The sequence below is a fragment of the Ambystoma mexicanum genome, chromosome 13, assembly GCF_040938575.1.
Source record: "Ambystoma mexicanum isolate Mex_15411 chromosome 13, UKY_AmexF1_1, whole genome shotgun sequence".
NCBI lineage: Eukaryota > Metazoa > Chordata > Amphibia > Caudata > Ambystomatidae > Ambystoma > Ambystoma mexicanum.
This window is the reverse complement of record NC_090938.1, coordinates 610959867-610972811: the sequence shown is the minus strand read 5'-3', so window position 1 is coordinate 610972811 and position 12945 is coordinate 610959867. Positions and strand designations below refer to the sequence as shown.

Here is a 12945-nt window from a genome sequence, read left to right as displayed (position 1 = left end):
CCGTTTCGTTCAGCCCTATATGTATGTGGTCAATAAAAACAAATTGGAAAAAATAAATAAATAAAACAAAAAGGGCCAATCTAGAAACCGGCAGGCAAAACTGATAGCACCAGACCAATCACGAAGTTAAGACAAAACCTCCTCGCTGATAAAAATCAATATAAGAAGAGGCTGTGGAAACGTCCGTCTTACTAACGAATGGCTGATACTGTGTGTGCACATGTATAAGCCTACATCTCGGTGTGCATAATGTTTAAGTGGGGTAGAATGGAATATTCCTGTCTGCACTAGATGTGTTGGTTCGTCAGTTATGATCACCTGTAACCTGTCATGATCCATGACGTGCTCCGGTCACCACTGCCCAGTCTGCCAGTCTGGTGTTGGTCCATGTTTACTTGACCAGTCACCCCTCCCCAGTTAAGCCCAGGCCTCTGTGCAGCAATGTCTGTCCCCTTCAGTAAGGGGCGCAGAGCCCCCTCCCTGAAAACTGGTGTTTGGAATGTCCACCACACCTGCTTCCTGCCCAACAGCTGCACAAGCCCCGACAGTGGAGATCCCTGGGGGCGCTGGTCTTTGATCCTGTGGACTTGGCATACCTTGTAAAGGTTATGTGGCTAATTTGACTGTAACACTATGAATCACGCCCAAGGCAACATCCCATCTGGAACTGTACTGCCAGCAGTGGGTGCAGGATGGAAAATCGGAATGAATAGGGCCCCTCAGCCCGTGGACAGGGGAGGCTGCTGCATAGTGCCGCCGAGGCAAAGCTCTGCTGAATCTTGGTGTGTTTTCCCTGCTCATCTTTAGCCTACGCAAAAAAAAGGAGTAGACTAAAAAGGAGTCATTGAGTTTGTGTCATAAAAAGGTTGCGGCAAGTCAGATATAGACAAGAGAACATGTTTTGTTCAAAGATTTGTTACAGAAATTAAGAAAACCTCCTCCAGTCCCCAATCTCTACGATTGATACCAGAATACAGAACAATGCCCCGAGAGCCACGCTAGGGCTCAACAAACGTGATCACATCACCACAGCCAAGAGAGCAGCACACGGGCTCCCAGTCAATGAACACATCAAATTTAAGATCCTCAACATCGCCTACCACTGCGTTGACAACACCGCCCTGGGCTACCTTAACAAAAGATTGTCCAAACCACCCACAACTAGGCCAACTCGTTTAGCCTATGCCAACCGCCTCTGTATTCCGAGATTCAAGCAGACTAAAGCTGGAGGTTCCAGCTTCCCAGTCTCTGCCACTACCCTGTGGAACACCCTTCCACCCGCCTTGAGATCTGAGCCTTCCTACACTGTGTTCCACTAGAAGCCGAAATCCCTCTTTCACTAGCACCAGACTAACATTTTCAGCTGTCCACTTTAGCAGCACTATTCCAGCTAACTGTCTAACTCACCAAGACGCCACAAGCACCTAGACAGCTAAGAGTTAAGCGTGCTATACAAATGTAAAAAATATATATATATATATATATATATATATATATATATATATATTCATTCAGTAAAAAAAAAAAAACACTGTTAAAGGAACGTTATGGTTAAGTTGCACTACTAAAAACCTATGCAATTCAGTAAAAAAAAAAACAAAAAAAAAAAACTTTGCTAAGGGGACGGTATGGTTACAAGTAAAAATCGAAAAACCCCTAAAAATTTTCCAGTTATGGTAAGCTAAGCAACCATAAATCGTGCCACCTCCCTGCACTACTAAGACTAACACCCAGGACATCAAAGATGACATCACAAATATCATTGATGACATCACTGATGACCTCACATGTGCATTTACATTTCATACAAGGGGTTGTTAATGTAATGTCAAAAAACTATCAGGGATTATCAGGAGATGTGTAATACACTACATAGTTCATTACGCAATGTAGTGTTCTAAAGAACATTCCATTGCAGTGTGCTTTCTAGTTCAGGAACCTATTCATACAGGAATGTAGGTATTGGCTGCAGCATACACCACAGAGGTGCTATATTTGTAATTTTGCAAAGTTATATATAAAAAAAAAGTGAATGCTTCTGTATTAGACTTTTCCGTACTGTGAAATGTAGTAATTAGCTAATAATGCATCACTTAATACATATTTCTACTAATACACACAAAACATAAATACAGTATAATGCATACAAATATGGGGCATATGTATGGAGAGTACAATAAGCATACAAGAGGCAGTATCATTAGCAACTGTGTATTATATACATGATTGTATTCATGCACAAAAATGATTGCTGCGTTTCAGTCCTGCTTCTTCCCCTATGTATATGCATCATATGATGCGACTGAACTAAGGAAAGTAGTGTAAGAACATATGAGAAGGGTAATGTCTACAAATATAGTACCTTTTTGAATTTTCCGTTCATTACTCAGTGAAAAAAACGTCCTGGCCCAGATGTCCGCAAACAAAAAAGAAGGAGCCAGACATGCGATGTCATCAATGATATTTGTGATGTCATCTTTGATGTCCTGGGTGTTAGTCTTAGCAGTGCAGGGTGGTGGCACGAGTTATGGTGGCTTAGCTTACCATAACTGGCGAATTTCAGGGGTTTTTCGATTTTACTTGTAACCATATTGTCCCCTTAAAGTTTTTTTTTAACTGAATTTCATAGGTTTTTTTATTAGTGCAACGTAACCATAACGTCCTTTTAAAAGGATGAAGAGCATTACCACCCTAGGTTTTCAAAGCGGGAACCCGGGGTGCTGCTAAAAAAAAAAAAAAAAAAAAAAAAGATTTTTCGGTGTAGGCAGGAAAATCCTTTAACAAGATGGTCACCATGGAAAGGGAAGGCGTGGTTCCATACAGGGCCCCTCTTCACTTCACAACACGTGTGCGCGGTCTTCGCAGCTACGTGTTTTCTACAGCGCATGTGCATGTAGAAATGAGGCACGTGTGAGCATGGATTCATGTAATTTCTGCGCATTTTTCTTCGTGTGCGTGGTCTTCTCAGCTGTGTGTTATGTACAGCGCATGTGCGTGTTCTTTGCAGCTACGTGTTATGTACAGTGCAAGCGTGTGCGTGGTCTTTGCAGCTATGCGTTTTCTACAGCGCATGTGCGCGCTCTTCACTAGTACGTGTTTTCCGTTAACTCCTGTGTGCGGTTTTGTTCAACGCGTGTGCGTGTTTGGATAAGGCGCGTGTGAGCTCGGAAACACATGTGCGTGGTCTTTGTAGCTAGGTGTTTTCTACAACATGTGTGCGTGCTCTTCGCAACTACGTGTTATCTAAAGCGCCAGCGCGTGGTCTTTGCAGCTACATGTTATCTACAGCGCGTGTGCACGCTCTTCACTAGTACGTGTTTTCCGTTAACTCCTGTGCACGGTCATCATTTCTGCGCGTTTTCTTCAACGCGTGAGGCACACGTGTGAGTTTGAAAAAGAAAGTGTGTGCGCATTTTGACTGGTGCGTTGTATGTCAAGAGCGGGTGAAGTAGTTCTGCGCATGCGCCTTGCTGCGTGAGCGTGGTCTACACCGCTACATGCTTTCGGATTTGTGCTTCTTGCAGCCATATTCCATAACCATCCTCATCCCCCCCCTCACCTTCCCAAACATTATTTGATCAGTTTGACGAGTGCAATGTTTTTTTTTTTTTATGTTTTGCCGCGATGTCCGTGGACACTGGACGAGAATCCAAGATGGCGGGCGTCTTCAAAAATCTGACGCACTTCACGCTTCACTCCAGCCAATCGGAGAGCACGTCATATGTCCGCAGACATCAAGCAAGCCGCTTGGCCATCCGTGTCCGCGAGGCGGACGTAGATATCACTAATTTTTGCGCCTTACGTTTTGGTCATTTTAACTACTTGACGGATTTACACCAAATTAACAAAAGCACGCTTTCGGGACCAAGCCGCTGCTCCTGCCGCAAATTTGGTGTAAATCCGTCCAGCGGTTTGGGCTGTAGGCGTGAGCAAAGTTTTTTCCCCCCATTATGTTTATGGGGAAAAAAAAGACATTTTGGGACCCCCCACTGTAACTTCCCCCTCCCCCCCGGACCAAACCTTGCAACAAAAATTCAGAGTGGGCATATACTTTTTTTGCAAGGTTTGGTGATGATTCGTTCAGGGGGAGCGAAGTTATAAGCCGCCCAAAAAGTGTTCTTCCTATGGAAACAGCAACTTAACCATAACTACACGCCCACTACACATACACATATACATACGCACACATATACATACACACACCTTATAATAAAAAACAACAAACAAAGGTGTGCTTGTTAGGATGTCTCACAAATAAACGTGGTCCTCTGTCCAAACCTACGCTAACCTACAACAATCAAAAGAAAGAATCTAATCTTCAGTTTAGTATTGTGTACACCCCTTTTATGGTGGCTGGTGTCTTGTCTGCCACCAAACGAGTCCTCACAGTTGCTTTGGTTTCTAAGAATGCTCCCAACATGGAAAAAACATCTTTCAATAGTTCTTTGGTTTAAATAATGGTCTCGTCAGGTAGTCTGTATAGTCCCTGGTTAATCCCTTCTCCTGCAAGGGGTTCTGTTGACCTGGATAGGTCGGCAATTACAAAAATAAAGTTAACTTGTTACTCCTCCTGATTTGTTCACACTCTTAGCCTTCGAGTAGGCTCCACGAATTGCCTTCTGCCATCAAGGGGTAATGGTTCTCAGCCCCGGGTGTCCTAAAGGCCTGCTCAGCCCTCTGGTGGCCATTGCTTTTCTCTTTCCATCCTGGGGTGTTCATACTCTCAACCTGGCATGGATTAAGTGCCGTCCAAGCCCCGTTTGTCTTGTTACTTTTCTCTCCCCTTTGTAAGGTATTCGGATAGTTAGCCTTTTGTGGGTTAGGGGCCGGGTCAGCCCAGATTGTGCAGTTACTTCTCTTACCCCCTCTCAGGGTAGTCTGGTTTTCAACCCTGTGTGGGCTTCTTTAGCCCCATTTGTGTGGTTATTTCTGTCACTCCAACCCCTGCACAATGTAGTTGGCTCCATATGGGTTTCGGGCCTGCTCAGCCTGATATGGTCTGTGGCTACCCAATTGCAGGGTTTGTATGCTCAACCCAGCATGGTCTCGGTAGGGGCCTCGCCATGCTCCAGCAGCTCATCTGATGCTGCCACTGCTCTGTAGTGGAGGCAGTCTCTAAATCCACATTCTTGCTTTTGCTTCAATCGGCACGTTCTTGGAAATTGGGGGTTTTACCCCCAGCCCCCTCTTTTCTTCCCCTGCCGCCTCCCTTCCGCAGCAAAGTAATTTCCCCTCATGCTCCCCCACTCACACAAATGCACTGACATTTACCTGCCCGATCCCTACGACAAATAAATAAAAAAAATTTAAAAAAAGGTACATCATTTATAGGACTTTCCCCCACATAGCAGCCCCTGTGTGCACTTGTGTGGGGAAGGGACATGACAGAAAAACAAACATTTCACTCAGGACCGTTCCACATTGCCTCTCCCTTCTCTAAGAGTAGGAATTCAGTGTGTCCCGTTGCATTCACTTACGCCTTGTTCTTCTGCAGTTTCTGTCTGGTTGGGGCTCATATCTTCTCTGAAGTAGCAGAGCTCCTTACGTCTCCACCCACCATGGCGACCGCGTGGCTGTTGCCATCTCCTGTGCAGGAACGTCTTCCTCAGCCACACAGTCCGTGCATGCCATCTCTGACGCTCAGGCTGGTTCTCTCCTCCTCTGTTCTGTTGGTGTACAGCAGCATTTCCGTTCCTCCCTGGAACGGAAAGGAAGATTCCTTTGGTCCTGGTGTTCCTGAAGAGGCAGCAATATAAATAGATCAGGAACCAAGTCATCCACAAGGGTCCCTGTACCTGCTTGAAATGTCCAGGGTACCGTGCCAAGTTAAATTGAACTGTCCTAACTGGACCATGCGCTTGCCAAATTCCAGGGAGACCCAGATTAAAACGAGGTGGTGGCCCACGCAGCTGCACACTCACTGGTGGGTTGTTGCAGGGAAAGTGCGAAGGCGCACCACTGGGAGGTAATACGCGCCCCCAACCGATACAACACACCATCATTGCGGCGCCGAGGACCCCGGACACTCTAGTGGGGAGGAGATAAAGTGTGTCTACACTCTGCAACGGCATCCCAGCTCTCTCACCGCGACGTGGGGGGCTCCAGTGGCAGGCCACAGTCAAAACCGTACCCAGACTGAGATCACACTATAGACGCAGGGCCCCTGACCACCCCGCTACACCAGACGACGACCTAAAATGGAAATCCAAGTGCAGCTCAGGCCATCTTGGCTGAGATGAAAGTTATCATGCAACTGACCAAGGAACGAATACTAGCATCCAGGACATCAAACGAGATCTGGAGGATGTCCACACTAGACTGAAAGCACAGGCGGAGAGAACCACAGACAACAAACAGTGCATCAGGACTCTATAAGATAACCATGGTGCGGTGGCGGCAGATCTGGACGGTGTTATCAAAGATGTACAACACCTGGGGGCTAAAATCAAAGACCAGGAAAACAGGTTTCGGCGGAAAGACCTCCGGCCGGTGGGCCTCCAGGAAAACAGAAGGTAAAGACTTGGAGACGTACATCTATAACTTTCTGCAAAACAAAATCACCATGAGGGTGCAAAAGCTTGCAATCCTGAATGCTTAAAGAGCGGCAGGAATGGTGACGGTTGACAACGTGGACATTAGGATCTTCAATGACTACTCCTTAGAGTTGGTCAGGCGACGGAATGATACAGAGCACAAGCACTACCTCAAGTTTCCAGCAGTGTGGTGTCTGCAGCACGAGCGCCAGTGGCACTCCTTCGAAGGGCCGAAAGAGGCTTGGTGGTTCTTACAACAGCGCAGTCTGGTGACCACAGACATGGGCCACAGGGAGGTCAGGGAGGCCAGAATGGCCATCACCACCTCCTTAACATCGCTCGAAGATGAGGGGGAAGATGGCAAAAAGCAGGAAAAGGGCCCCGGAGCATGGACACGGCAGGGCAGTCAAGTGATCATTAAGCAGACCCCAGACCAAGACATACCATTCTGGACCATCACACAGCATGGATGGCCTTAACTCCAGCTTTGCAGAGCACAGCCTGGAGACTTCAGACACTGACATTCAACCGAGGGGCCCTCGCCCCACCCTGAACTTCGTTGTGGTGCATAAATGCGAACCTTAATTGCAAACCATCTGAGGGGAGGAACATGGTTGCATTGCTCATCATCCACGGCCTCATTTGCTCCATCACAATTCCAGCAAAGTACCAATTTAGTAAACTCTTCATGGCACCCTATAGGGGAGGGGAGGGAGGAGGAAATGGTGGAATACGTGAGGAATGGAGTCGTGCCATGGACCTCTCCCAACCAACTCCACGTATGGGCTCTGTTAGCCGTGTATTGGGAGATATCCCAATTCATGTTTTGGCTTGGTTTGGGATATTGGTTTAGTTGGGGGGGGGGGGGGTGTCAATCTTAGGTGTATGCTGAAAAGCAGGGGACCTTGCAGTAGTGATGCTAAACCCTCATGGGAAGGGCTCCCGGAATAGAATGAGATGGCTACACTTACACCGATAAAGATCAATATCCAGGGGCTGGGGCATCCTATTAAAAGTAGGTGGATGCTAAACGATATGAGGAAATTTGCAGGGGGCATCATATTTCTGCAAGAAACCCACCTGAATGGGACAGAATCAGCTAAATGAGAGCGCGGGTCGGTGGGCGCTGCTGCGCATTCCCCCCTGACAGGGTAAGCAGGAAGCGACCATCTTAATCCATAACCGGGTCCCTATACACATTCAGAAAAACGTCAAGGATAAAGAGGGCAGGTACGTGCTCCTGCAGGGACAGATCCACCAGCACTCCATCTCCCAACTAAATGTTTACGCGCCCAAAGCAGATACACTCATTTTGTACTCACCCATTCATGACTTGCGTGTGGCACATAAGGACCCTATCAATTGTAGGGGGCAAGGGTTCAATGTGACCCTTTGCCCTACACTTGATTGTCAGAGCACGGCCAATAGTACACCCAACGGCCCGAAAATGCGTGCTGTCCTTAATGCCCCACTAGACAATATAGGGCTAAAAGACGTGTGGAGATGCACACACAGGGGACAAAGGGATTGCACCCTCTTCTCTCACCGGCCCTCCAGTTATTCTCAGATCGATTACTGGATGATCCTGCGCAATTTCCTATACATGACACGTATGTGCACGATACTCCCCACAACCCTATCGAACCATGCCCCAGTACGCTTACGATTGACACTTCCTAATACAGTACGCAGGGCCCGATGTGGCAGCTCAACTTGAGGGCGCTGGGATACCTGGACTTTCTTACACATCTAGGGGAAGATATAGACATGTTCTGGCAAAACAACCTTACCCCAGAATACACTGCACACGCCCGTTTGGACACCTTTAAAGCGTTCATACACGGTCAATATCTCGCGGTGATCGCACAAACTTCGGACCTCAGGCAAATAGGTCATCCTCGTCGCCGAGAAACACCACACAAAAACGCGTGACCCTCAGACCCATGCTCACTTAAGCAAGTTGCAGGCAGAAATCAAGCATGTATCCTCCGCTCGTGTGCAGAAGTCCTTCACGAGCTGGGCCCAGACATACTACTTGGAAGGCGACAGGCCACTGGTCCCTTCTGACAAGAGATAAATCGCATTCACTGCCACTTCGCGGATTATCAGGAGCTGTCCGCTGCACGGAACAGAGGTTACGGAAATTAATTTCCTCCATCGCTCTGCCTAAGATCACCTCCCCCCAGGAAGATAAACGCCCCTAGAACGGCAGCCGAGATAGCACATGCGATCCAATCCCTTACCCATCGAAGGCCTCCGTCCCGACGGCCTACCCATCTTTTTTTATAAATCAATGGTTGACCCACTGGCACCCAGATAGGAACCGGTGTTCGGGGAGGCGGTAGAACGTGGCCATCTGCCATGCACGATGCTCACTGCCAATATAGTTGTGTTCTATAAGAAGCAGCGAGACCCTGAGTAATGCAGTTCCTACCGCCCTATTTCTTTAACTTGAGACACCAAAATATTGGTGAAAAGCCTAGCACAACGAATAGAGGAGATCCTCCCATCTTTGGTCAATAACGATCAAACAGGCTTTATTCACAACAGACATTCGTGTGACAACGTGCATAGGCTACTGCATATTCTCGCTGGGGATCCGGACGATGAAATCCGGGCTCTTGATTCCGAAAAGGCTTTTGATAAAGTACAATGGGATTTCATGTTCCTTATCTTGGTAGAGTTTGGCTTTCCACTGCTGTTTATAAAACGTATTCACCTGCTATATTCCAGTCCTGTAGCGTCACTGGTTGGGTAAAGCAGTGGCTGGACTGTGACAATACGACAAAAGCTGGAAGGCAATGGAACTCTCTAGAATGGCCCCTCTCTCCCCCCGGTGGGGGCCATGGCTATTCCGCCGGCCAAACTACCATCGCAGAACAGGGCACAGCCAATACTAGGGCCGCCTATCACACAATGGTATAAGCTTCGGTTCCTGCCGGGCATGTCCATAAAGGAGGCACCCATCTTGGATAAGCATACGGGCGATACTAACCTTGGGGCTGAATCATAAACTGCACCCCAGACAAGACACAGCGTGGCCACAGATTCGGGTAATGGACATTTGCGAAGGGGAGAATCTAATGACGTTTCAGGCGGCACGCCTGGTACTGGGTGTAGATACAGGCTTATAGAACGCTGAAAGTCGTGATCATTACACTACACATATTTAAGAGGCTACTCGTCAGGCCAGCCATCCGGCGTGCAAGTTAGAAATGGAGCAAAATCTGACCACCTTCCCGCGTCTCCAGACGTTCTACACTATGTGTGTCCCCTAACCCCCACCAACGTAGGTAGGAACCACCCCTTAGCGACCACTTTGTCTAGTGATCTTGGGGTGACCATAGATACCAGTGATATGTATGACTATTTCACCAATATTTTGGGGGTATCCCTAAATTTGAAGAACAGAGAAGTTCAATCAAAATTATACAACAACTGTACTACACTCCAGCCAAGATGTACAGAATGGGGATGGGAACCATGGGTCATGTTTTGTGGTCTTGCCCTAAATTGGCTCGATATTGGCACATGATACACCGCCAGGTTTAACACAGACGGCGCAAATCTCACAATGGCTCCCGACACCATGCTATCGGGCATCCGGCATCCGGCATCTGCCAAAACAGGCTAGGAAAGGCTGGGGCGGAAGCCCTCCTATGACGATGCTACTTACTACTAGCTATAGGCCGGGGTGGTAGGTGAATGGGGGCTGGGGAGCAAGGTAGGGGGAGAACAGGAGTGAGAGGATGCATTGTACCCCAACCGCTTGCAGAGATGACTGGTTCAAGGACATGCTCTAATCAGACCCCAGCTGTGGGTCACAGCGAGCACTGTACATTGCCTGGTTGACGATAAGGGTAAGCAGGAGATATTCAAGGAACCCGGCCCTCTCAGAATCCAGTAACACTCCAGCCCTCTGTCCCACTGTTCCTTCGCTTCTTGAGCCTTCCTTTCGTAAAGGCACTATTGGGGCCCAACATTCCAGGATGACCAATATGAGCATATACATGGGGGTGGCGGGGGGGAACATGTTGGCCACGGTTTGTTGGGGGTTCTAGAAAATGTTGCACAGCACCTGACTCGTTACTGGGATAAGTTGGGTAAAGATATGTTGCTCAACTGTGGACATGTTAATGTACTGCCCGATTCTGCCTGCTGATATATGCTGGTTTTGCCTATAATAACAGACATACTACCAACAAACATTGGGGAATTTGAGGTGGAAGGAATCCTCACTTGGGTATATCTTGTACCCAGGGGGGAGTGGGGTCACCCTCCATAATGCATAAGAAAGATCAGGCAAGATGAGGATGCCAGGACAGGCAAGATGAGGGTGGCAGGACAGCTAAGGCAAGAGATCATCTCTTGCAAACTAGGCCGCCTACTAATATTTCATATACAAGATTCCATATGGATTGTTAATAGTAACAAATCATACAGGCATGTAAATAAATAATCTTTTACCATATATACACAGGACGTCATCGTTTTTTTCGTACCGTGTTGTCAACGTTTTTAATTTTACTTTACAGGATACCTTTGCGTATTAAAAGACTAATTCTGTGATATAATTTTATGTAATATCACTAGTTATGGAAATAAGGGGGCCCACACACATTTTTGACATACAGGGCCCCGCACATCCTACAGATAGCTCTGGTTGCAAACTCCTGAACAAGCAGAAGGCAAGGTGATGTGACCATAAAGGCAAGTATTGACAGAGTAGCTAGCTAACAACTGGAAAGGTCAAAGAGCTCTGTACACGTTCCTCCTTAAGGAAACATTCCAAAAGATCCTGTAATATGGTCACCTTTTAGTCCTCATTTAAAAATGTCAAGCACAAACACACCTAAATGTGACACTGCCCAATCCTCCTGCCGCCGATTTGATTTCCCCACCTCAAAAATAATGGGGCGGAGCCTGTGTCAACTCAAGTAAAGCGCATCATCTGCCGTATACCAATTGACTTGCTGTCCTCCCAGGACACTCCGAAAGATCCCTTATGCAGGTCCCCTACTCGAACATCACAAGCCCTGTCCAAGAGCCTGACTTCTTCCCCCATTAAATAGGGCACTGTCAGAGTTGCTCCTCTGGAGCTCTCGTCTCCCAGGGAGTTTCTCTCATGCCGTTTTAATCTCCAGAGTCTTTCGTCCCTCCTGCCCCGCCCCCTCACCTTGCAAGCGCTGAAGACTCCGAGCTTCTCTAACTTGCGTCCTCGGGGAAAGCCCCGCACCTGCGCCTTTCTCTGCTGGGCCCGTTGCTGCTGGCTCAAGCCGGGCCTGGCGGGGTCACTAGTGCTGGAAGCGGCCGCGGGCCCCGCGCTCGCGCTCCCCAGGGCCGCCCCTCCCCCGGGCAGGGGCTGCAGTCCGCGCGGGGCCGAAGAGGCCTGCGCTGCGTCCGCCATAGGAACGGTGTCAGTGTTCACACACGTGTTTACATAAAGATCTCCTTGTTTTGTTGAACCAAGGCCTGGTTGTTTCAGTACGCCTGCGCTCAAGTAAATGTGCATGCTGGGAAGTGTGGTTCATAACTGAGGATCCCTGTCAGCCCGTTTTAACAAAACCGTTACAATAAAACCAGGGGACTTTTTCGCCGAGAAGGTGGTGGGGAAAGTCCGTTTGGCGGCTATCTTCACGTGAACAATCCCATCCGATCAGTTTCTTTAAACTGGATTCTTCTTCAAAACGGGAGGCTCGTATTATGCTTCTCTTACTTTAATGTCAGGGAACAGAATTCTTCGTCACTGTGTTTTTAATAGAATCTCGACTTTCCAGAACGTTAGCATGGCACGTTTGTAGTGGTAATAAAATCTGTTAGCCTCTTAGGGACCAGGCTTGGACAGTACACTTCAGCCTTCTTTCAGCTGAACTGCGAAAGTGGTAGCCATCTTTGAATGATACATTTATTTTGAGTGTATCCCAAATGCAAACAAAATCTAAATGTTTTCAGTGAATCAGGAACTAAATTACAAACAGCTTTACTTTAATAAATGTTGCCAATTAACTCTACTATGAGATTCCCATCAAGGGGCGGATAGCTGTGTGCCTGCGGGACAGAAGACACGCCCACACAGGTAGGGTATTAAACATGAACTCATTTATTTGCGCGCTTTGCATGCCTACATTGGTGCTGATCATGTGACTAGACCTGGTGCGCCCCAGCGTGTCCCTTGAGGTCAGTTGGTCACGTGCAACGCTACATCTCCCGTGAAAATCATATTGTCCTACCCCATTTCTTCAATCCATCTTCTCGGCTTTCGGATAGTGCGGCATGCCCTGTTCTCAGCGTGTGGTTGTTCCTCTTCACCTCGTCCTCCTACCAACAATACTTCTCCCTCTGTTTCCGACTCCTCTTCATCACTTGAGTATCCGAATGTTTCTCACAATCGCAATTCTGCTTCACTTCCAAA

The 12945-nt window shown here is 47.7% G+C and overlaps 1 protein-coding gene across 2 annotated transcripts in view; it reads right to left on the bottom strand.

The window, feature by feature from the left end:
• KAT2A (lysine acetyltransferase 2A) overlaps window positions 1–11976 on the bottom strand; it is a 288388-nt gene extending 276412 nt beyond the window's left edge. For both annotated transcript variants that reach the window (XM_069634476.1, XM_069634477.1), the window contains exon 1: window positions 11710–11976. In XM_069634476.1, coding sequence (XP_069490577.1) covers window positions 11710–11940 — 231 coding nt within the window. In that variant the 5' untranslated portion in view covers window positions 11941–11976. The remainder of the gene's footprint in view (window positions 1–11709) is intronic.
• Between the last annotated feature and the right edge of the window lie 969 nt (window positions 11977–12945).